Genomic DNA, 21482 nt, shown 5'->3' on the forward strand with positions numbered 1-21482 from the left:
ATAAAAAAAAATGTTTTAGTTTAGCTTTTTAGTTTATTTTGGCAATGGAAATAGAATCCAAGCACCCGGCCCCTGAGCGCAGGGGCATCCTGCATATTATGCTGGGAACTTTGTTTAAAGTCAGAGTAAGCAGTTTAACACGTAGTAGGCTTTTGCAACCAATATTCTCCACAAGAGATTTTTTTTTAATTAGATCGTGTAAATATAAATGTGTCAATAAACCTGCCACGTAAACAAAACGTGCCAAACCATTACTCGTTCAGCACACCGGTGCGTTGGAGAGTAAACTCACAATATTTAGTTTAACACGTAGGCTTTCACGACCAATATTAAGTAGTGAACTATTTGTCCTTCGTAAACGTGACACTTTTTTTACTGTTTGGCCATGTCGGGTGGTGGAGGGTTACGACACATTTATAAATAACGCGATCTAACCCAAAAACCTTTATCACAATATTTACAATTCGAGTACGACGCTTCGCTAGTAATTACAACCAGCCTCATCAGGGGATAGCCAGAGTTGTGGAGAAATCCTCCTGCTTCGGTCTTAAATAGACGGGGTAAATGTGATGTCACCACTTGAGAGCTAATCAGGTGTGAAGATCAGAGCAGGAAAGTTAATGTACTCATATACATTACTAGCGGGAAGCACCCGGCATTGCCCGGGTCTTAAAAATATTTCAAAACTACTCTGAAAAATCTAACAGCAGTGCGTACTGACTGTGGTGGTACCTGCTATGATTACAGCAGTGCATACTGTGGTGGTTCCTGCTATGATTACAGCAGTGCATACTGACTGTGGTGGTACCTGCTATCACTACAGTAGTACATGCTGACTCTATAGCACAAAGTACTCACCTGACAGAGTGGCGTGGTGAGGCCTAGTCCCGTTCAGAGCCTCCGGCCTCGCCTAGATTGTCCAGCCAGCCGAGGTGGCACCTTGGCAGGCTGGGCTGCTACCCCTGACCCCCCAGCCACGATCTCCCCGGCCGCTCTGCAGTAATATCTACGGCCTATAGTGGTAGCATCTAGTGAGTGTATATAGTAGTAATAACTGCACGCATCGGGGTGGGGGAGGGGGGGACATCACACAGTGAAGAATTAACGTCAGCGTTTAGTGTATTTTTATAACACTTTTAACGGGAAAGAAAATGTCCCCCTCACTCCCACCGAAGGCGTGCGACTTGGCATGGGCCGTCCCCCCCACCAAAGGCGCGTGAGTTGGTATGGTCGTGCACGCGCCTTTTCTTATATATAAAAGTCTCCGCGTGCGCGCGCTTAAGGGGGATTTGGCTCTCATACGGTGGGGTTTAAGTCCGAAAAAAATTGCCGGGTGGCACGCTCCGAGCCCCCTGCTTGGTATAGGCTATTCAATTTTCCCAGCCGTCAACTTTAAATTAGTTTAATTAGCGATTTAGTGCCATTCTTATTTTAATTATTTACTTACTGCACGAGCACGACCGTACCAACTGACGCCAATTGCGTGGGGGGGGGGGGGCGGACCCTGTCACGTGATGCGCGTTCAGTTGAGCTCACGGCCACACCACGGCACTCTGTCACGTGAGTACTTTGTGCTATAGACTCACTAAATATACTGATATACAGTCAGCATGTACTACTGTACAGAAATACTGCTATACAGTAAGCATGTACTACTGTACAGTCGATATATACTGCTATAGAGTCTGCATGTACTACTGTACAGTCCATTAATACTGCTATACAGTAAGCATGTACTACTGTACAGTCCATAAATACTGCTATACAGTAAGAATGTACTACTGTACAGTCGATATATACTGCTATAGAGTCTACATGTACTACTCTACTCATAGCAGGTACCACCACTGTCGCTTGTCCTGTTGTAATCATAGCTTACACCACAGTATACATGCACTGCTGCAGGGAAAGCAGGTACCACCACTGTATGCACTGTTATACCAGCTACCACAACAGTATGCATGCACTGCTACAGGGAAAGCAGGTACCACCACTGTATGCACTGTTATCATACCAGCTACCACAACTATGCATGCACTGCTGCAGGGAAAGCAGGTACCACCACAATATGCACTGCTGTAATCATACCAGGTACCAGCACATTCAGTATGCACTGCTGTTGTTAAACCATGTACCACCACAGTATGCACTGCTGTTATCATAGCAGCTACCACCACAGTTAGTATACACTGCTTTTGTAATAGCCGCTACCACCACTGTCAGTATGCACTGCCTTTGTGATGGCAGGTTCCACCACAGTCACTAGGCACTGCTGTAGTGATACCACAAACCACCACAGTCGGTTTGCACTGCTGTAGTTCAAGCAGGTACCACCACAGGCCGTGTGCACTGCTGTAATGAAAACAGGTACCACCACAGTCGGTATGCACTGCTGTAGTGATAGTGCAAACCGTCGTGGTGTGTGTGCGTAAGTCCATGTGTGTGCGTGGTGTGCGTGTGTATAAAACTACTCTTTTTTAATTAAGTTACTTCTTTCACAGTAATCATGCCTGCGTCTAAGTCCATTTGTGTGTGTGTGCGTAAGTCAATGTGTGTGTGCGTGGTATGTGTGTGTGTAGAAATCTACTCTTTTTTTAATTAAGTTACTTCTTTCACAGTAATCATGCCTGCGTCTAAGTCCATGTGTGTGTGTGGGTCGATGTGCATGTCTGCGACCATGTGTGTGTGTGAGTCAATGTGTGTGTGTGCGTCGCTCCATGTCAGTCAGTGTAAGTACATTTCTTTCTATGTGTGTGTTTTCTGGTCCATGTGTGCGTGTGAGTCCATGTGTGTGTGTCTGTACGTACATGTGTGTGTGTGTGTCCGTACGTCCATGTGTGTGCGTACGTCCATGTGTGTGTCTCAGTCCATTTTGTGTGCCTCTATGTCAGGGGTCGGGAACCTGTTTGACTAAGAGAGCCATGAAAGCAAAAAAAATTGAAATTTATTTCAGTGAGAGCCATATAATATATTTTAAAAGTGAATTCAACTAAATGTCAGTATAATAAGCCTCTGAATTTATTATTTTAAATAATGTTGTTATAACACTCACCATTAATGCGACTTCTGGTGCTGCATGGATTTGCTGATGTCTTTGTAGTCGGGTTGGTACTTTGTAGTCGGGTTGGTACTTGGTGAGGTTAAGCTTCATGCAAGCGTTGAGGCTTTCATCCGTTAAACGTGATCGTAGGTTGGACTTGATGTTTTTAAGATGTGAGAATGACTGCTCACATGCATACGTAGATCCAAACATGGTCAATACAGCAATACTCACACGCTGCAGTGTGTGGTATGTGACAGGAAGCGCGTTCCAAGTTTTGAGAATCAGCTGGTCTTCGGGTTGGAGTTTTTTCATTTCTGTCCACATGTGCTTGCTCGCCAACTCCGCTTTCTGTCGTGTGATTCTTTCCAAATCTTCATTCAGTGACTTGAACTTATTCACCCACATGTCTGAGGCCTTCAGGTCAGCCACTTCTGCTTCAAAATCTCTGACGGAGACACCAGGGATGTAATTCAGGTCGGCTGTGTTCAGTGAACACTCGTTTGGATGGGTGATGAACTTAAAAAGACGAGTGTGCTCACGAAATTCTCCAAAGCGTGCTTTGAAGGACTGTAGGAGACTGGATGTGCAGCCAGCTAGCTGGTGGAGATCAAGGTTTTGAATGGGCTCACTTGCTGTGCATGCATCTTTAAATTGGCTCAGTTTTTAAAAATGTAGTAAACGACCTGTTTCAAGATCCGTGATGAAAAGCTCCAGCTTGTTTTCAAAAGCAAATACAGCTTGTTGAAGGGATAACACTGTATTTCCAATGCCTTGCATTTTCACGTTGAGCTGGTTCAGATGTTCAGTCAGATCTACGAGATAGTAAAACTTGAGGAGCCACTCGGTGTCGGCTAGCTCAGGATGCCCAACGCCTTTCATTTCAAGGAAAGTCCGGATTTCGTTCAGGCAAGCCGCAAAACGGCTAAGCACCTTCCCTCTTGACAACCAACGCACATTGCTGTGCAAAAGCAGACCAGGATAGTTATTTACAACTTCATCCAGCAGTGTTTTAAACTGGCGATCATTTAAGGCTCGGGCAACAATAAAGTTGATCACACGAATGACCAGCGACATCACTTCGCCAAACTGCCTGTCACACATCTGAGCACAAAGTGCCTCCTGGTGTATAATGCAATGGAAACTTAGGATGGGTCTATTTTCATGTTCACGGAGAAGCGCCACAAATCCTTTGTTTTTCCCCACCATACACGGAGCACCATCAGTACACACTGAGAGAAGTTTATCCATAGGTAGACTTTTTTCTTGAGCAAACTCCATGAAAGACTTGAATAAATCCTCACCTCTTGTGGACCCTTTTAATGGCAGAACAGCAAGACTTTCTTCGCGCAGTGTGTCACCAACAGCATATCTTGCAATCACGCTGAACTGCGACAAATGGCTCACGTCTGTTGACTCATCCAAAGCCAGAGAAAAGAACGGCGCTGCATTTATGTCCTTCACTTGCGTTTCCTCCACTTTGTTTGCCATCACGATGGTACGATCATGAACAGTTCTTGCCGACAGAGGCATGTCTTGTATCCGTTTGATTATCTTGTCTTTGTTCGGAAGATCATCAAAAAGTTCATTGGCTACATCCAGCATGAACGTTTTAGCATACTCGCCATCTGTGAATGGTTTTCCGTTCCTCACTATTGCTAAAGAACCAGCAAAGCTAGCCGAATTATAGTCACCTTGCCGGGTCCATACGCGGAGTTGCTGCTGGCTAGCTTGCACCCTGCTCAGAAGCTCTTGGCACGCTTTCTTTCTGCTGTCTCCCACAGGGTATTTTGATGCAAAGGTAGCGTGGCGCGTGCCGAAGTGCCGCTTTACATTCGACCGTTTCAACGATGTAATTTTGTCATTGCAAATTAGACACACCGCAGAACCCGCTCTCTCCACAAAGGCGAATTCTTCGGTCCATTCGTCCTGAAATGTACGATACTCGTCGTCTTTTTTTTCTTTTCGCCATCTTCTTCGTCGAAGGGTTAGCTTTGAGCTAATGACCGAGCAGACGCAGTCTCAGACTGATTCAAAAGGGGGCGTTTACCTGTTTTACCCAGCAACGGCAAACGTAGGCCAGTATCATCCAATTAAAATAATGGACAATTGCTCCTGCAGCCCTGAACAGGACATGCGCAGTGAAAAATCGATGGATGGATTAAAACAAGTGAGAATATTTTGTTTTATCTGCGAGCCATATGCAATCATCAAAAGAGCCACATCTGGCTCGCGAGCCATAGGTTCCCGACCCCTGCTCTATGTGCATGTGTCAGTCCATGTATGTTTGTGTGGGAGTCTATGTGTGTCAGTCGATGTGTGTGTGTGGGTCCATGTGTGTGTGCAAGTCCCTGTGTGTGTGTCTGTAAGTCCATATGTGTGTGTGTGTAGGTCAATGTGTCTGTAAGTCTATGTATGTGTGCGTGTCACTCGATGTGTGTGTAAGTCAATGTGTGTGTGTGACTTGATATGTGTGTGTCAGTCCATGTGCATGTGTGTTCGTCGCTGTGTGTGCGTGGCTCCATGTTAGTCAGTGTTAGTCCATTTCGTTGCGTTCCTGTAGGTCCATGTGTGCGTATTAGTCCATATGTGTGCTTTATTCACTTGCTCAGGGCCTATGACACCATCATTAGGCCTGGGCTCTGGGTTGCTCCTCGTACTTTTCGAGTCCCTGACCCTCTGCTCACGATCCTTAAGGACCTTCATGATGGTAAGCGGCCCCACATCAAACTACGTGACCGTGAATCAGAGCCACTCCCTGTACATCTTTGGGTGCGACAGGGATGTCCACTGCCTCCCACATTCTTTTACATATATTTGGACCACGTACTTCGTTAAGCCTTCATTGCCTCTACCGGAAGAATTCACATCTGGTACAGATACAATGAGAGGCTCGTCGATATCCGAGTGCGGTCAATCGATGGCTCCCTATTGGTCAACCACGTTATGTATGCCCATGATCTGGTAATTAATGCTCACTCAAAAGAGGAGTTGGATGCGCTGCTGCTCAACCTGGAGCTTGCCACTAACAGGTGGGGCCTTACCATCAGCCCCACCAAAACTAAGCACCTGCCTGGGCATTTTGTACCATCGGACAATCCACCCCCATAACTCACAATTGGTGATGGGCCAGTTGTGGAGAGTACAGAGTTTCCCATATCTGCCCAGTGTACTCATGACCGGCTCCGGTTTAACACCACAGGTCTCACTCTGAATCAGTTGAGCGGCATTATCTTTTCATCGGCTGTGTAACACTGTGTTGAAGCTACCTGCTCTCTTGCTCCGCACGAAGCTCCACGTCGTCTCGCCCACGGTCATTCCCTCCCTTCTCTACACTTGTGAAACTTGGACCCCCCTAATGCAACATTTTCGCCGGTTACAAACATTTACGCTGGCCTGCCTACGATCCTGGGTTTAACCAGGCTGGATTGTGTGATGAGCTCACAAATACTTGAAAGATCTGGACAAAGTCCCATTGGTGACCTACGCCAGGCAAGGCTGCGTTGGCTGGGCGGTGTAGCCCGCATGCCCAGCCACCGCATGCATAAACACCTTTTGTTCCGCCGGATCGAGGTCTCTAAACGGGCGCGGCACAGGCTAGAGAAGAGATGGAGTGATGTGCTACAGGACGATGTGCAGCTGAGTGGACTTGTCGATGACTGGTACCAGCGGTGTCAAGGTCGGTATCTGTGGAGGAGCCTCGTGAAGGACGCTACAGGCCAGTTGGAGGCAGTCGGCCTCCAACAACAACGGAGGGCGGAGGAGCGATGCTCACAAGAACGAGCGGTGCACCGTGTGGCTAAAGCACAGCAAGTTAGCAGGGTACAGAGCACAGGTGGTGCATCTGCCAGTTATCTCAGTCGACCTGTGCCATCTGGGCCTGCCCCGTGACCTCCTGCCAGCAGGTGTTGGTCACTTCACGTGGCCTCAAGGTGCACATAGCCTGCCACAAGCCTTGTGGTGACGTCACTGCCACTTAGTGGCGAATGGCGGTTGTTGTTGTTCAGTCTATGTATGTATGTGTGAGTCGATATGTGTGTGTAACTCTGTGTGTTTGAGTCAATTTGTGTGTGTAACTACATGTGTCTCTCAAGTCGATGTCTGTGTGTGTGAGTCCATATGTGTCTGCGTGCGTGTAAGTCAGTAAATTTCTATGTGTATGGGTCCATGTCTGTTTGTAAGTCTATGTGTGTGTCTGCCTTTTTCGCCCGGGCAACGCCAGGTACTAACCGCTAGTCATAAATAAATACATAAAATGATAAGCGTACAAAAATCGCACTAAATCGCTAATTAAACTAATTTAAAGTTGACGGAGGTGAAAATGGAATAGCGCTTGCTCACCTTAGGGCTTACGGCTTGGTACCTGGCTATTTTCTTTTACGTAAACCCCACCGTTGGAGAGACAAATCGTTTGCAAGTGCGCGAACAGACACAACCCCACAAACCAAACCACAAACAGACAATTTTTTTACTTTTTTATATATATAGAAGATAATGGATATCTATTAATGGCTGGGTTATTAACAGTTCATCAGCATACATAATGTACATCATGCATGTACATTATGTATGGACATTATGCATACACATTCATGAATGGTGTGCATGCATGTGCATGCATGTGCATGCACATGCTGCCGTTTTTGGGTGGAAAAATCGCAGGAACTGTTATTGGCTGCTCAGTTAATCACCATCGAAGTATGGTGACCTGTATAGGCATGCAGTTAAAGTGTGTCACTTGATAATACGCTGCCAAGTAGCACTTAGCCTGTAGCTATCAGAGCAGTTAAATTATTTGTATTTCTCTAAAATTCTAAAGATTATCTAATTAGTCTTGGCTAGCAGTAATTAAATTTTGATTTAAAGCTTTCGTGACTGCAGTAATTCATATTCTTAGCTCTTTCGGTATAGTCACGTTGAAGGGAAACAATAAAATAATAATATATATATAAATATATAAAAACAATACAAATTCTCACGACGTTTCGACCATAACACAAACGGTCGTCATCAGGTGTGTCGGTTTGCATTTATTTATTTAGTTTTAAACGCCGCATTTGTTTATTTATAAAAACGTCAGCGCCACGCGCAGCGATTTAGCAGTTTACAGGAAAGCTACCCATACGGATGCTTATCTGAAACTGGATTCCCACCACCATCCATCACAGAAGAATTCTCTCATCAAGACTCTGTATCATAGAGCCCAATGCATTTCCGACCAGGAACACATAGGCAGTGAACTCAAGCACGTACACCAAGCTCTTAAAGCTAATGGTTACTCCGACTATACAATCCGCAAAGCTATCACTCAAACCATGAAGAAGGACCCTCTTGAGGAGCCTTTCAAAACCATCACTTTACCCTACATTGCGGGGATCACAAAAAAGATCTCCAAAATCTTGAATAAATACAAGGTCCAGGTCCGTTTCAACACATTACATAAAATCCATGATCTGGTTCCGTCTGTAAAAGATGTGATTCCGGACATACAGTACCCTGGTGTCTACAAACTAAGTTGCCTCTGTGGTAGTAGTTACATTGGAGAAACCAAACGCCATGTCTCGGACCGCATTCGTGAACACAAAGCAGACCTTAAACACGGTAGGACCAACACCTCGGCCGTGGCAGATCATTGTTATAATTCAGTAGGCTCACATGACATCGACTTTTCCAAGACAGAGGTTCTTTGTAAGCGATCTGGGTACCATGAGAGATTCGTTCATGAGGCTATCCACATATACAAGCACAGAGACAATTTCAACTGAGAAGATGGATTCTGGCTTAGCAATCATTGGAAAGATTTGATAAACCATTTCAGGTCTTAATTGATTGTTCACGCTTACAGTGGCTTTCAGACAGCATACATAAATTTTTCGTCTCCCCCCTACTCTTTTCAGAACATAGATGGACTAGTCCTTCTAAATAAACTGCCAAATCGCTGCGCGTGGCGCTGACGTTTTTATAAATAAATAAATATAAATAAATTAATGCAAACCGACACACCTGATGACGACCGTTTGTGTTATGGTCGAAACGTCGTGAGAATTTTTATTGTTTTATATTTTTATTATTATTTTATTATTTCCCTTCAACGTGACTTTACCGAAAGAGCTAAGAATATATAGCAGTAATTAGTTTTGCACAAAACCTCAATATTATCAAACTCAATTGAGTGCACAGCATGAGAGCATGAGACTAAAAGAACACCAAAAGGAATATTAAGTACTCCCAAACACAACTGCCGGCAGTGGCAGAATACGCATGTGCAGGGTTGTACAGGGCACGTCACTGAGTGGCACCCAGAGGTCAGTGGCCAAGGGGAAGAGAAGGCCTAAAGCCAGGAGGGGGTCGTGGTGATGATGAGCCTGTTTAAATGCATTACACTTTTCTCTGTGCCCAGTCACTGAAATCTTTCGGCGTGATGGACCGGGCTCGCGTTTAGTTGCGATCAAAAATTTGTATGTATAAAAAATGCATTGACTTGAACGGTGCATTATTGTTATCACTACTACGGAACTGACAACACAATAACTTTTAATGTCCCCAGGAAGAGTGACAGATCCTTCCAGCATAGCAGCTACCTCCACAACAAGTTGGAAAAACCGGGACAGGTGGCAACTATAGCCAGGCTGCAAGGCCAGGAGATGACAGCTTCCTCTCGAACCCACCGAATGATGCCCCCCCCCTCATCCCACTTAGTTTAAAGTTTCATTTATTAGGTATAGCCCTGTGAGCCATGCGGCTCTTGAGTCGGGTGCAACCACAACAAACAAAATATGAACAGAGAGCATCTTAAAGCGACAACGCGCAACAGAAACATCCTGGATAAACCAGCAAATCTTCCAGGAAAAAGTACCCCCTGAGCCGGGAGTAGAGACCTGGCTTGTCCGGTGCCACCTGGGGTGGCAGCATTGGTTTAGTGGGTCTACAATTTCCTTCATGTTTCTGCACTGTTTGCTGTTGTAACGTATGAATACATATTATGATTCCGATAAACGTGGCCAACAACGGCGAATGATTGCTGCGATCAGAGAAGCGAGTGGGAAGATGAAAATAAACCATTCACTCTCACTGGCCACGTGAAATAAATTGGTGCGACAGGAGTTGTCCGTGCTTACAGTGAGGGAAAAAAGTATTTGATCCCCTGCTGATTTTGTACGTTTGCCCACTGAGAGACAAAATAACAACAAAATCCAGAAAACGCATGTCAAAAATGTTATAAATTGATTTGCATTTTAATGAGGGAAATAAGTATTTGACCCCTCTGCAAAACATGACTTAGTACTTGGTGGCAAAACCCTTGTTGGCAATCACAGAGGTCAGATGTTTCTTGTAGTTGGCCACCAGGTTTGCACACATCTCAGGAGGGATTTTGTCCCACTCCTCTTTGCAGATCTTCTCCAAAGTCATTAAGGTTTCGAGGCTGACGTTTGGCAACTCGAACCTTCAGCTCCCTCCATAGATTTTTTATGGGCTTAAGGTCTGGAGACTGGCTAGGCCACTCCAGGACCTTAATGTGCTTCTTCTTGAGCCATTTTTTTGTTGCCTTGGCCGTGTGTTTTGGGTCATTGTCATGCTGGAATACCCATCCACGACCCATTTTCAATGCCCTGGCTGAGGGAAGGAGGTTCTTACCCAAGATTTGACGGTACATGGCCCCGTACATCGTCCCTTTGATGCGGCGAAGTTGTCCTGTCCCCTTAGCAGAAAAACACTCCCAAAGCATAATGTTTCCACCTCCATGTTTGACGGTGGAGATGGTGTTCTAGGGGTCATAGGCAGCATTCCTCCTCCAAACACGGCGAGTTGAGTTGATGCCAAAGAGCTCCATTTTGGTCTCATCTGACCACAACACTTTCACCCAGTTGTCCTCTGAATCATTCAGATGTTCATTGGCAAACTTCAGACGGGCATGTATATGTGCTTTTTTGAGCAGGGGGACCTTGCGGGCGCTGCAGGATTTCACTCCTTCACGGCATAGTGTGTTACCAATTGTTTTCTTGGTGACTATGGTCCCAGCTGCCTTCAGATCATTGACAAGATCCTCCCGTGTAGTTCTGGGCTGATTCCTCACCATTCTCATGATCATTGCAACTCCACGAGGTGAGATCCTGCATGGAGCCCCAGGCCGAGGGAGATTGACAGTTCTTTTGTGTTTCTTCCATTTGCGCATAATCGCACCAACTGTTGTCACCTTCTCACCAAGCTGCTTGGCAATGGCCTTGTAGCCCATTCTAGCCTTGTGTAGGTCTACAATCTTGTCCCTGACATCCTTGGAGAGCTCTTTGGTCTTGGCCATGGTGGAGAGTTTGGAATCTGATTGATTGATTGCTTCTGTGGACAGGTGTCTTTTATACAGGTAACAAGCTGAGATTAGGAGCACTCCCTTTAAGAGTGTGCTCCTAATCTCAGCTCGTTACCTGTATAAAAGATACCTGGGAGCCAGAAATCTTTCTGATTGAGAGGGGGTCAAATACTTATTGCCCTCATTAAAATGCAAATCAATTTATAACATTTTTGACATGCGTTTTTCTGGATTTTTTTGTTATTCTGTCTCTCACTGTTCAAATAAACCTACCATTAAAATTATAGACTGATCATTTCTTTGTCAGTGGGCAAACGTACAAAATCAGTAGGGGATCAAATACTTTTTTCCCTCACTGTAGCTGCCTGTGTGTCCGTGTCTGGTCCGGCCCATGGACGAAATCGTGGCCACTCCGCCTGTTACTTTGACATCTGTGAAAAAGAGCCTTATAGCTCACCGGATTCCTCCAGTATAAATACATATTCTGATTCTGGTTCCACCTCACTGGTTTTCTACGGCTGCAGAAAGCTCCACGTGCTGCCCCCCCCCCCTCCCTGTAAAATGCCACACACTTTCCATCGCCCCTTTGCATTACAAAGTATCAGTCATGTTACACAAGGCAGAACAGGTTTAGGCAGAAAGTTGCTCGTATAATGTATTATTTATTTGAAATATGTTTTCCCCTGGAGCTAGAGGTGGGCAAAAAAAAGCAATGAGGCATTTTTAGAATTGGATAAAAAAGAACTAAATATTTCGAGAGCCGCAATGGAGTCTGGTGAATACGAGACGGTGGTCCCTTAATAAATAACGTGTCACGAAGCAAAGCAAGTCCCTTAAAGAGCCGCATGCGGCTCCGAAGCCGCGGGTTTGCCGACCCTTACCTGAGACGAGTATGTTGTGCAAGTGAGGCGTGTGTGTGTCTGTGTGTGTGTCTGTGTGTGTGTCTGTGTGTGTGTCTGTGTGTGTGTCTGTGTGTGTGTCTGCTTGTGTCCCTGAATGTGCGGAGCGGAAGTGAAGTGGTTAGCGCGCTGTGGCCCGAACCCGTTGAACCGAGTTCCATTCCTGCTCATGGCCAACACCAGTGGTGATCTTGATTTGAAGCTTTCGTGACTGCAGGGATCCATATACTCTTTGGTTCTTTTGGTAAAGTCACATAGATGGAAAATTAATAGATCACGACGTTTCGATCGCAACACAAGTGACCGTCTTCAGGCGGGAAAGAGGGACAGCTACTGATACAAGGTCTTATATAGGCCTGAGATGGCTGCAGCCATCTCAGGCCTATATAAGTAGCTTTCTTTCTCTCACCTGAAGACGGTCGCTTGTGTTGCTATCGAAACGTCGTGATCTATTAATTTTCTATCTACATGACTTTACCGAAAGAACCAAAGAGTACCAGTGGCGATTATTTGAACTGGTCATGGGCCTGGTCGACTCAGCTTCCAATGAGTATCTATTGCGGTGTGTAAACATCGCCACTAGAGAGACAAAGGGTGCGGTGTTAGCCACCCACCCCTTCGTGTGCCGTGCCGGCCTTCATAGGTGCTCGCTAACAGGACTTGCCCCAACATGCTGTTAAGTCTATACGGGGAATCTTTGTCTTTGATGTGTGTGTCTGTGTCCTTATATTTTGTGTGTACGTGTTTTTGTGAGTGGCTTGTGTGTGTGCGTGTGTTTGTCTGATTTCACTGTGTGCATCTTTGGTGTGATGTGTCTGTGTTAGTGGGGAGCCGAAGTGTAGCGGTTAGCGTGCTGCACGATGAACCCCACGACGCGAGTTCTATTCCCAGTCACGGACAATACCAGTGACGAATATCTTAACCAGTCCTGCCCCCCCCCCCCATCTAGGTCGACTCAAACTTATATGAGTACGTGGTGTGGTGTGTAAACATCGCCGCTCGGGAGACAAAGGTGGTCCAGATTGGTGCTGGCCACCCACCCCCTCGTGTAACGTTCCGGCATTCATCGGTGCTACTCGCGAACAGCACTCTCCCCGACAGTTTGTTGAGGCTGTACGGGGGACCTTTCTTCGTCTTTTTTTCCAGTGATTTTTTTGGTACATCTGCCAGTCATCTCAGTCAGTCAACCCATGGCAGCACTTGGGTCTGTCCCAATGTCGTGCACGGGGAACCCTTGGAGAGTCTCAACAAGCGCCCTTTGGCTGGCAGCAAGAAAATTGTGGATTTGTGTTTTTTTGTTGTTGTTCAATCTTTGCAAATTCCGTTTGAAGGAGTGTTCTCTGTGTCCGGAGGAAACCGGAGGGCCCAGAGACCAGTTTGAGATGTCACCCGCCCGGCCTTCGCTAATAACACGTGGGGGGTAGGAGGTGGGGGGGGGGCTGTTTATACAGCGCAGGAATGGACAGCGTCACGCGGGGTTGTGGTGCAAGAGACGCGCACTGTCCCTCGGGGTGCGAAGTGCAGAGAAGCATCGCTCGTTTTACTCAGCCCCACCCCTTCCCCCGCGTGATTAAAGGGTGCCAAAAGAGAAAAAAGCATTCCTATTACCTGCGCCCTTATCACCGGTACGTCCTATTATCCGCAGTAGCTGCATACTCCTTTCATCTGTCAGGGTGGCCGTGGCTATTTACAATGGCCCTTCTGCATAGTGTGTCATTTATGTGCTATGAAGAATGTACAGTGAGGGAAAAAAAGTATTTTATCCCCTGCTAATTTTGTACGTTTGCCCACTGACAAAGAAATGATCAGTCTATAATTTTAATGGTAGGTTTATTTGAACAGTGAGAGAATGAATAACAACAAGAAAATCCAGAAAAACGCATGTCAAAAATGTTATAAATTGATTTGCATTTTAATGAGGGAAATAAGTATTTGACCCCCTCTCAATCAGAAAGATTTCTGGCTCCCAGGTGTCTTTTATACAGGTAACGAGCTGAGATTAGGAGCACACTCTTAAAGGGAGTGCTCCTAATCTCAGCTTGTTACCTGTATAAAAGACACCTGTCCACAGAAGCAATCAATCAATCAGATTCCAAACTCTCCACCATGTGGTTTTCACACCTGATGATGATTGCTTGTGTTGCAGTCGAAACGTCATGAGAATTTTATTGTTTTATATTTTTATTATTTTGTTTCCCTTCTACGTGACTTTACCGAAAGAACCAAGAATATATAAGGTGACAACAGTTGGTGCGATTATTCGCAAATGGAAGAAACACAAAAGAACTGTCAATTTCCCTCGGCCTGGGGCTCCATGCAAAATCTCACCTCGTGGAGTTGCAATGATCATGAGAACGGTGAGGAATCAGCCCAGAACTACACGGGAGGATCTTGTCAATGATCTCAAGGCAGCTGGGACCATAGTCACCAAGAAAACAATTAACACACTACGCCGTGAAGGACTGAAATCCTGCAGCACCTGCATGGTCCGCCTGCTCAAGAAAGCACATATTCATGCCCGTCTGAAGTTTGGCAATGAACATCTGAATGATTCAAAGGACAACTGGGTGAAAGTGTTGTGGTCAGATGAGACCAAAATGGAGCTCTTTGGCATCATCTCAGCTCGCCGTGTTTGGAGGAGGAGGAATGCTGCCTATGACCCCAAGAACACCATCCCCACCGTCAAACATGGAGGTGGAAACATTATGCCTTGGGAGTGTTTTTCTGCTAAGGGGACAGGACAACTTCACCGCATCAACGGGACGATGGACAGGGCCATGTACCGTCAAATCTTGGGTGAGAACCTCCTTCCCTCAGCCAAGGCATTGAAAATGGGTCGTGGATGGGTATTCCAGCATGACAATGACCCAAAACACACGGCCAAGGCAGCACAGGAGTGGCTCAAGAAGAAGCACATTAAGGTCCTGGAGTGGCCTAGCCAGTCTCCAGACCTTAATCCCATAGAAAATCTGTGGAAGGAGCTGAAGGTTTGAGTTGCCAAAGTCAGCCTCGAAACCGTAATGACTTGGAGAAGATCTGCAAAGAGGAATGGGACAAAATCCCTCCTGAGATGTGTGCAAACCTGGTGGCCAACTACAAGAAACGTCTGACTTCTGTGATTGCCAACAAGGGTTTTGCCACCAAGTATTAAGTCATGTTTTGCAGAGGGGTCAAATACTTATTTCCCTCATTAAAATGCAAATCAATTTATAACATTTTTGACATGCGTTTTTCTGGATTTTTGTTGTTATTCTGTCTCTCACTGTTCAAATAAACCTACCGTTAAAATTATAAACTGATCATTTCTTTGTCAGTGGGCAAACGTACAAAATCAGCAGGGGATCAAATACTTTTTTTCCCTCACTGTACATGAGTGATGTGCGATACGAAGCAGGGCCATTGCCCTAAACGTCACCTAGGTTTTTATCGATATGTATTTTAAGGACACCCACGCAGTGTTGTTGACGAACGGTGCTTAGGCTTTTTTATTCGCATGCCACGCGATGGTTCAGCTGTGTCTGCGGGTGTATCGGGCGCCGCGAAGCGATGGATTCCCGTGGACGAACGAGGACGAGCGAAAAGAAATGTATTGAACAGCGATGAGATGGCGAGACCCGGTGACAGCAGAGGACGGGCGAGTGGTACAGTGCCTAGCTGTGCCCATATGAGTGGCATGCTGTTGATCCTTAAGGCCTATTTAATTCTTTTAAAAACAAACGTCACGAAAGAATTATATATATTTTTACGGTATATTCCAAATATTTAGTAAGGGATAGTGTGAAATAAGAGGAGAGGTGTGTACAGAAATGGAGCAGAGTGACGCTGGGCCAATGCTTTCCAGCAGCACGTGTTTAAGCAGAGAAGATTGCCGAATTGGTCGACCTTCAGGGGGTTTGTTTCTCGCCGATGGGGCCCCACGCTGTTTGCGGAGTGCTCGAGCCAATAACGCGAGGAAAGCCAGCAGGAGCAGCAGCATTTGTTTTAACGGGCCCGCTGAACACAGATGGGCAACATTCATTTGTTCGTATATTTATTTCAATCCAAATTTACGGCTGATAATTTCAATTTCAAAGCTCGCGCTGTCAAAGGGACCAGAAATATAGTTGCTCTCAAGCGCAACAAATTCGTATTTTCTTTAAGTTGCATGAGTTATTTCTTTCATATATAATGAGTGTCTGCTGCTGTGCCTTGTACAACGATCACTTTATAAATATAATGTTTTGTTATGAATTATTATATTGTTATTCTTCAACAATACCACTGTGTGTTGCCTCAAACGAAACACAATCGGTAGGGCTTTGGGCAACGGCCTTTTTTCACATCACTTTTTCAGAATGATCAGAATATTTATTGACACTGGATGAATCCGATGAGCTGAACATTTTGACAAATGTTCAGGAGGGGCAGGTGCAGAACGTTACAACAAATAATGCAAAAACAAGTCAGGAGTGCAAATTATCGGAAAGGTAAACATACCACTTAAAAATATATACAGATAAAACTAAGCATTTTTTTTCAAATCTTACAGTACAACGTAAGGCCCACTGAGCCACGAGCTTCGTTTTCAGAAGCGACCTGACCACAAATGATAGCTCAACGAAGGGGCTCATCGTCACGGGAAAATCCACAGCAGTAAAATAATCTATATAATTTAGACGCGTTTTTCTAAATGTGAAGGGAAAAACCAGAGGACCCAGAGAAAAATAAATCCACGCGACCACCAAAGAACCATTGCCTGAAACGTGGCTTATGAAATATATTTTAATTTAAGGCCACACACACAGTGTTGTTGACGAGTGTGTTGTCGTTTTATTAATTGTTCTCTACTTGTGCACCACTGCCAACGAAGCAGCAGCAACATCATCATCACCAAACGATCGGTTTTATTTTTTCCAACTTCTCAAATTTGGTGCGAGTTGGTGCAAGTGAATTGTAAATTTGAAAAAAAGTTATTGAATGAATGTAATTGAACAAAAAAAGGGAACCTAGGCATTACTTTGAGCTGAGTAGATACCAATGATAAATGACAAATGCGATGGAATAATATAATTAAATTACGTGTGATTTCGTGGGCTTCTATATCTTGGGTTCACCCTGTCCGAGAATTTCGTTCGCTTCAAACACAGACGCCACTGGGAAACATCAATCCATGGGGCTGACGGGGAAAATTACACATTTAAAAATGTATTTTATGTGGCCATAAAGAAGCCGTGGGAATGTATTGTCCACGATGTCATAAGGGCACATGATGTTGCAAACTGCAGCGCTACAAAGTTATTAACCCCTCGGCCATGGGCGGTCACCAACCGGCACCTCGCGCTCGTCCGGGGCAAAAGGGGCAGCCCTGAATGTGCTCGCTGGCGCCACTGCAGACAAAAACGAGGGGGCTTCTGTTGTAGGACGAAGATATGGAGAAGCACACTTCAGAGGGGAATTTTTGGCCGACTCTTCCACACTGGTCGGACGTCGTGGAAGCGGGGGGAGTACCCACACTTTACCCCACCACTCACGACCTGTGCCGATCGACTAACCGTAGTGCACTCACATGAACTGCTGGGTGGACAGACGCGGTGGTGGTGGGGGGAGTGATGTAAGACACTTGGACCCATTGTTTCAACTGCCGTGACTGGAGATCGAATCGGCAGCATCTGCAATGGTGCCTCGTCCCCCCACGCTTACCCATTCAATGTAAACGGAATGAATCTCAGTGGCAGTGAGTTGGTAACTAAGTTGGTAACTGGAGCTGGAAGGAGCTCGCATCCAGCTCCATTTCCAAATTTGCTCACATGACGGAGCTTAAACAGACTGAGAGTGGGTTTCGGGGTGGAAAGAAAACCACACGGATCAGCTCCTGAGATTCCCTGCAGCACCACACAATGCTACTCCTCAAGGATTTGGCAATGCCAAAACCGGAAGTGGTGGCCTGTGCAGAAAAAAATCCACAGAGGTTGGACGGGAGACGACGAAGACCAACTCGGCGCACGCGTTCGAGGTCGTTGGTGTAATCCAGGGGTCGGTATCCAAAATAAAAATGAGACATTCGTGTCGAAGACAATAATGAACTCGATAATTCAAGAGCTGCGATGCAATGTGAATCCGAGACGGTGATGGTCCTTAATAAATAACATCACGAAGCAGTCACTTAAAGAGCTGCAGGTTGCCGACTCCTGGTCTGGCGATTCCAGTCCGACCGTGTCTGTCCAGGGCTCGCCGAGCTGCATTGGCTTCCGATTCCCAAACGAATACGTTACAAGGTCGCGCTCATTACCCACAAAGTGCTTGCCACAATTCATGAACACCTCGCTGATCTCGTCAAGGGGCGCAAACGAACAGCAAGCGGACTCCGGTCATCCTCGCAGCAGCAGCAGCAGCAGCGGCTTTTGGCTCGCCGTCGAACAAAGACGGTCATCGCATTGTGTGGTTTCAGATGCACTACTGCGGCCATTTGGAATGGACTTCTTTCCCATATTAGGACGCCACTGGAAGCTAAGACTGCAGCGGCGGCATCTCTCCACCACGACCGAGCGCGTACCTTCTGGGATCATCATCATCATCAGCAGCGGCGGCGGCGGCGGCGGCGGCTTGACACGTCCCGCCCGTCCTCAGCACTCGTCCCCCTGGGCCACCAGGTGCCCCAGCCTCAGCGCCTCGTCTCCGCTGTCCTCCTGCGACACCTGGAAGGTCGGCGAACTCAGGGCCCCCGAGCGCTTGGAGGAGACCCTGCGGACGCTGCTCCTCACCAGCTCCCTGGCCTCGTCCTCAGGACAACTCATGTCTTCGCACACCTCTCGGCTGATCTCCGCCAGGCCGGCGCTCACCTCGTGCAGGCCCAGCTCGCTCAGCTCGCTCACCTCCTGCGAGAAGCGAAAGTGGCGCGCCATGATGTCCATCACGTTGCTGGGCGAGTAGGTCTGCAGGAGGTCCACTTGGTGTTTCTTCAGCAGCTGCGAGACCTTACGATCCAACTCGGCTTCCAGGTCTCGCGACTGCGGCCTCCTCCGCTTGTTATTCTTCTGCTGGCTGCTGTTGTTGTTGTTGAGGTGTCGGTGGTTGTGGTGATGGTTGTGGTGGTGATGGTCGTCGCGACTCCTCCCGCTGTCGTCTCTCTGGAGGATGTCAGCCAAGGTGGCCGCCGTCAGCAGGCAGTTGTCCCCCGCGCCGGAAGCGAACTCGGCCGCGGCGGTCGTGCGCGGCTCCCCCGGGGCACCGTGCGGGTTGCCGGGGTCCTTCGGCGACCGCGGCGACCGCGGCGGCGGCGGAGAGTGTGCGGCGATGGTCACGTCGTCGTACTCCACCTGCACGGACGCCAGCCTGGCGTGAGGCCTCGACCCTGGCCGTACCTGCTGAGGGTCGGCCTCACCGGCGGCACCCAGGGGCAGCCTTTCGTCGCTCACCGACGTTTCGCTGTCGGAGCCCTCCTGCAGGAGCTGGACGTCCCCTGCCTCCACCCCGCCGTTGCCGTACGGATTGAGCGTCGTCGTCTGCCCCTTGGAAGGCGCCGTCCCTCCGTCGAAGGCTTTCTTGTGCAGCTGCCCGTGGGCCACCACCGCATCGGGGTCAAAGCTCCACTTAGCTCCGTGCATCTTCTTCAAGGTGCCCTGCTGCTGCTGCTTCTCCTCCTGTTGCTGCTTCGCTGCTGCAGTAGCAGCAGCAGCGGCGGCGCTCTCTCCTTTGGCGTCACCGGAGGCAGCGAGGACGAACGGCTGAGCGGCTCTCCCTGCCGAGCCGCCCGACTGCTCGGCATCGTCCGCCTCGCTGCCCGCACGGCAGCCGCAGCACAGGGCGCGCTTCAGGGCTGTCCAAACGCAACAGGTACGGGGAGACTGGCGACCCGGCTTCAACTCGTCCTGGTATTTGCTCTCCACTGAACTCCTGGGCACGGTCTTCACGGCTCCCTGCGAGGGCTCCATGCTTCTGACACGGCGGGTTGGACTTTAGCACATTTCTGGCCCGTCGCCAGCCAGAGACTCGCGTCGCTCTATTGCGGTGGCGGCATCGATCGTTCACTCGTTCCTTCTGCTGTGGTTTAAATGCCGAGCGATGCATCCATGGCGCGGCTGCTGTCTGCTGCTGTTGACGGGCGACTGCCACTCAAGTTGAATGTCCGTCCGACGGCTCCGCTGCGTTCCGAGAAATTGGCAGGTGAGTGAAGATAAAGACCGTGCACTTCCTCGTGGTCGGTGAGATGCAAACGACCCACGGTGTTGACGATGCAGCAGCAGCGAGCCGCACTTAATGACAGAGATAACACAGCAGCTGCAGCAGCAGCAGCATGGGGAAAAACCCCACGAAACTGTCAGCAACTTTCACTTCCCTTTTGGTAACTTTACTGCCGCGGTCCACTTGGCACGACGAATTCAGCGAATTCCTCAACACACTCCGCACAACGACCTCCAGTGATTACACTCGCCGCTGTGCGTGTTAGGCTCCCACTCGCAGTATTTGTTCTCCTGTAGGGGGGCGGGGGGATGGCGGAGAGAGAGGGGGATGCGCGTTTTTTTTCTTTGTGGGCATGCGTGACCCTGTCGACTGCTCCCGCGTGTAAACACCGCCACTGGGGAGACAAAGCCGTCCGGGCCGGGTTCCTCGCCACGTCGCAACTCCTCTTGTAACCCGTTGCCCGCCTCAATCGGTGCTCTCGAACAATACGCCTGCGGGCGGGATGCTCTCTCAGATACCGCGCAATCAATGTGGCGCCACGGTGGCTAGGAGATGTTAACTACATCGCCTTGTATACAGGAGGTCATGGGTTCGATCCCGACCCCGACCCTGGCGCCTGTAAATTTGGAGTTTGCATGTGTCTCTCTCCCCGTGGTCGCGTGGATTTTTCTCCGGGGTTTTCTCTCCACATTTAGAATCAACGCGCGTTTAGAGTGTTTGCCTGCTAGAAATTTCCACGTGATAAGCCACTTCGTTGAGCGTTCACTTGTGGCCAGGTCGTTGCTGAAAAAGAGCTACTTAGCTCAGTGAGGCCTTACCGGTAAAATAAAACAAGTTTAACGTGACCCTGGATTTTAACCGAGGCTCTCAGTAATGCATGTTCGAGTGCCTCTGATTTGGCCATTATGAAGGCGCTGCGTTATCCTGCCACCTCTTGGGGAGTGACTGTAAACACAATTTGCGAAATACGTTCGTGTACAGCCCTTTGTCAATCTACTGCTGGATGAAGGCCTCCCATCGCCGTGTCGGTCATTGTTGTTTGGCCCTACTTCACCACGCTGGTCAGTGCGTGTGGATG

The 21482-nt window shown here is 47.8% G+C and overlaps 1 protein-coding gene across 2 annotated transcripts in view; it reads right to left on the bottom strand.

Moving 5' to 3' along the window:
• LOC142931215 (uncharacterized) overlaps positions 1-20783 on the bottom strand; it is a 30442-nt gene extending 9659 nt beyond the window's left edge. Inside the window, exon 1 of one of the 2 annotated variants that reach the window (XR_012947219.1) lies at positions 859-7577. Coding sequence is in view for 1 of the 2 variants with exons in the window: in XM_076074900.1 (XP_075931015.1) it covers positions 18847-20154 (1308 nt within the window). In the remaining variant the exon portion in view is untranslated. Of the gene's footprint in view, positions 1-858; positions 7578-18776 lie in introns of those variants that run through there. The other variant, XM_076074900.1, reaches the window with a different exon arrangement.
• Positions 20784-21482: the final 699 nt, after the last annotated feature.

Source organism: Petromyzon marinus, chromosome 51 (genome assembly GCF_048934315.1).
Source record: "Petromyzon marinus isolate PM22_M1 ecotype Great Lakes invasive population chromosome 51, UKy_Petmar_22M1.pri1.0, whole genome shotgun sequence".
Lineage (NCBI taxonomy): Eukaryota > Metazoa > Chordata > Hyperoartia > Petromyzontiformes > Petromyzontidae > Petromyzon > Petromyzon marinus.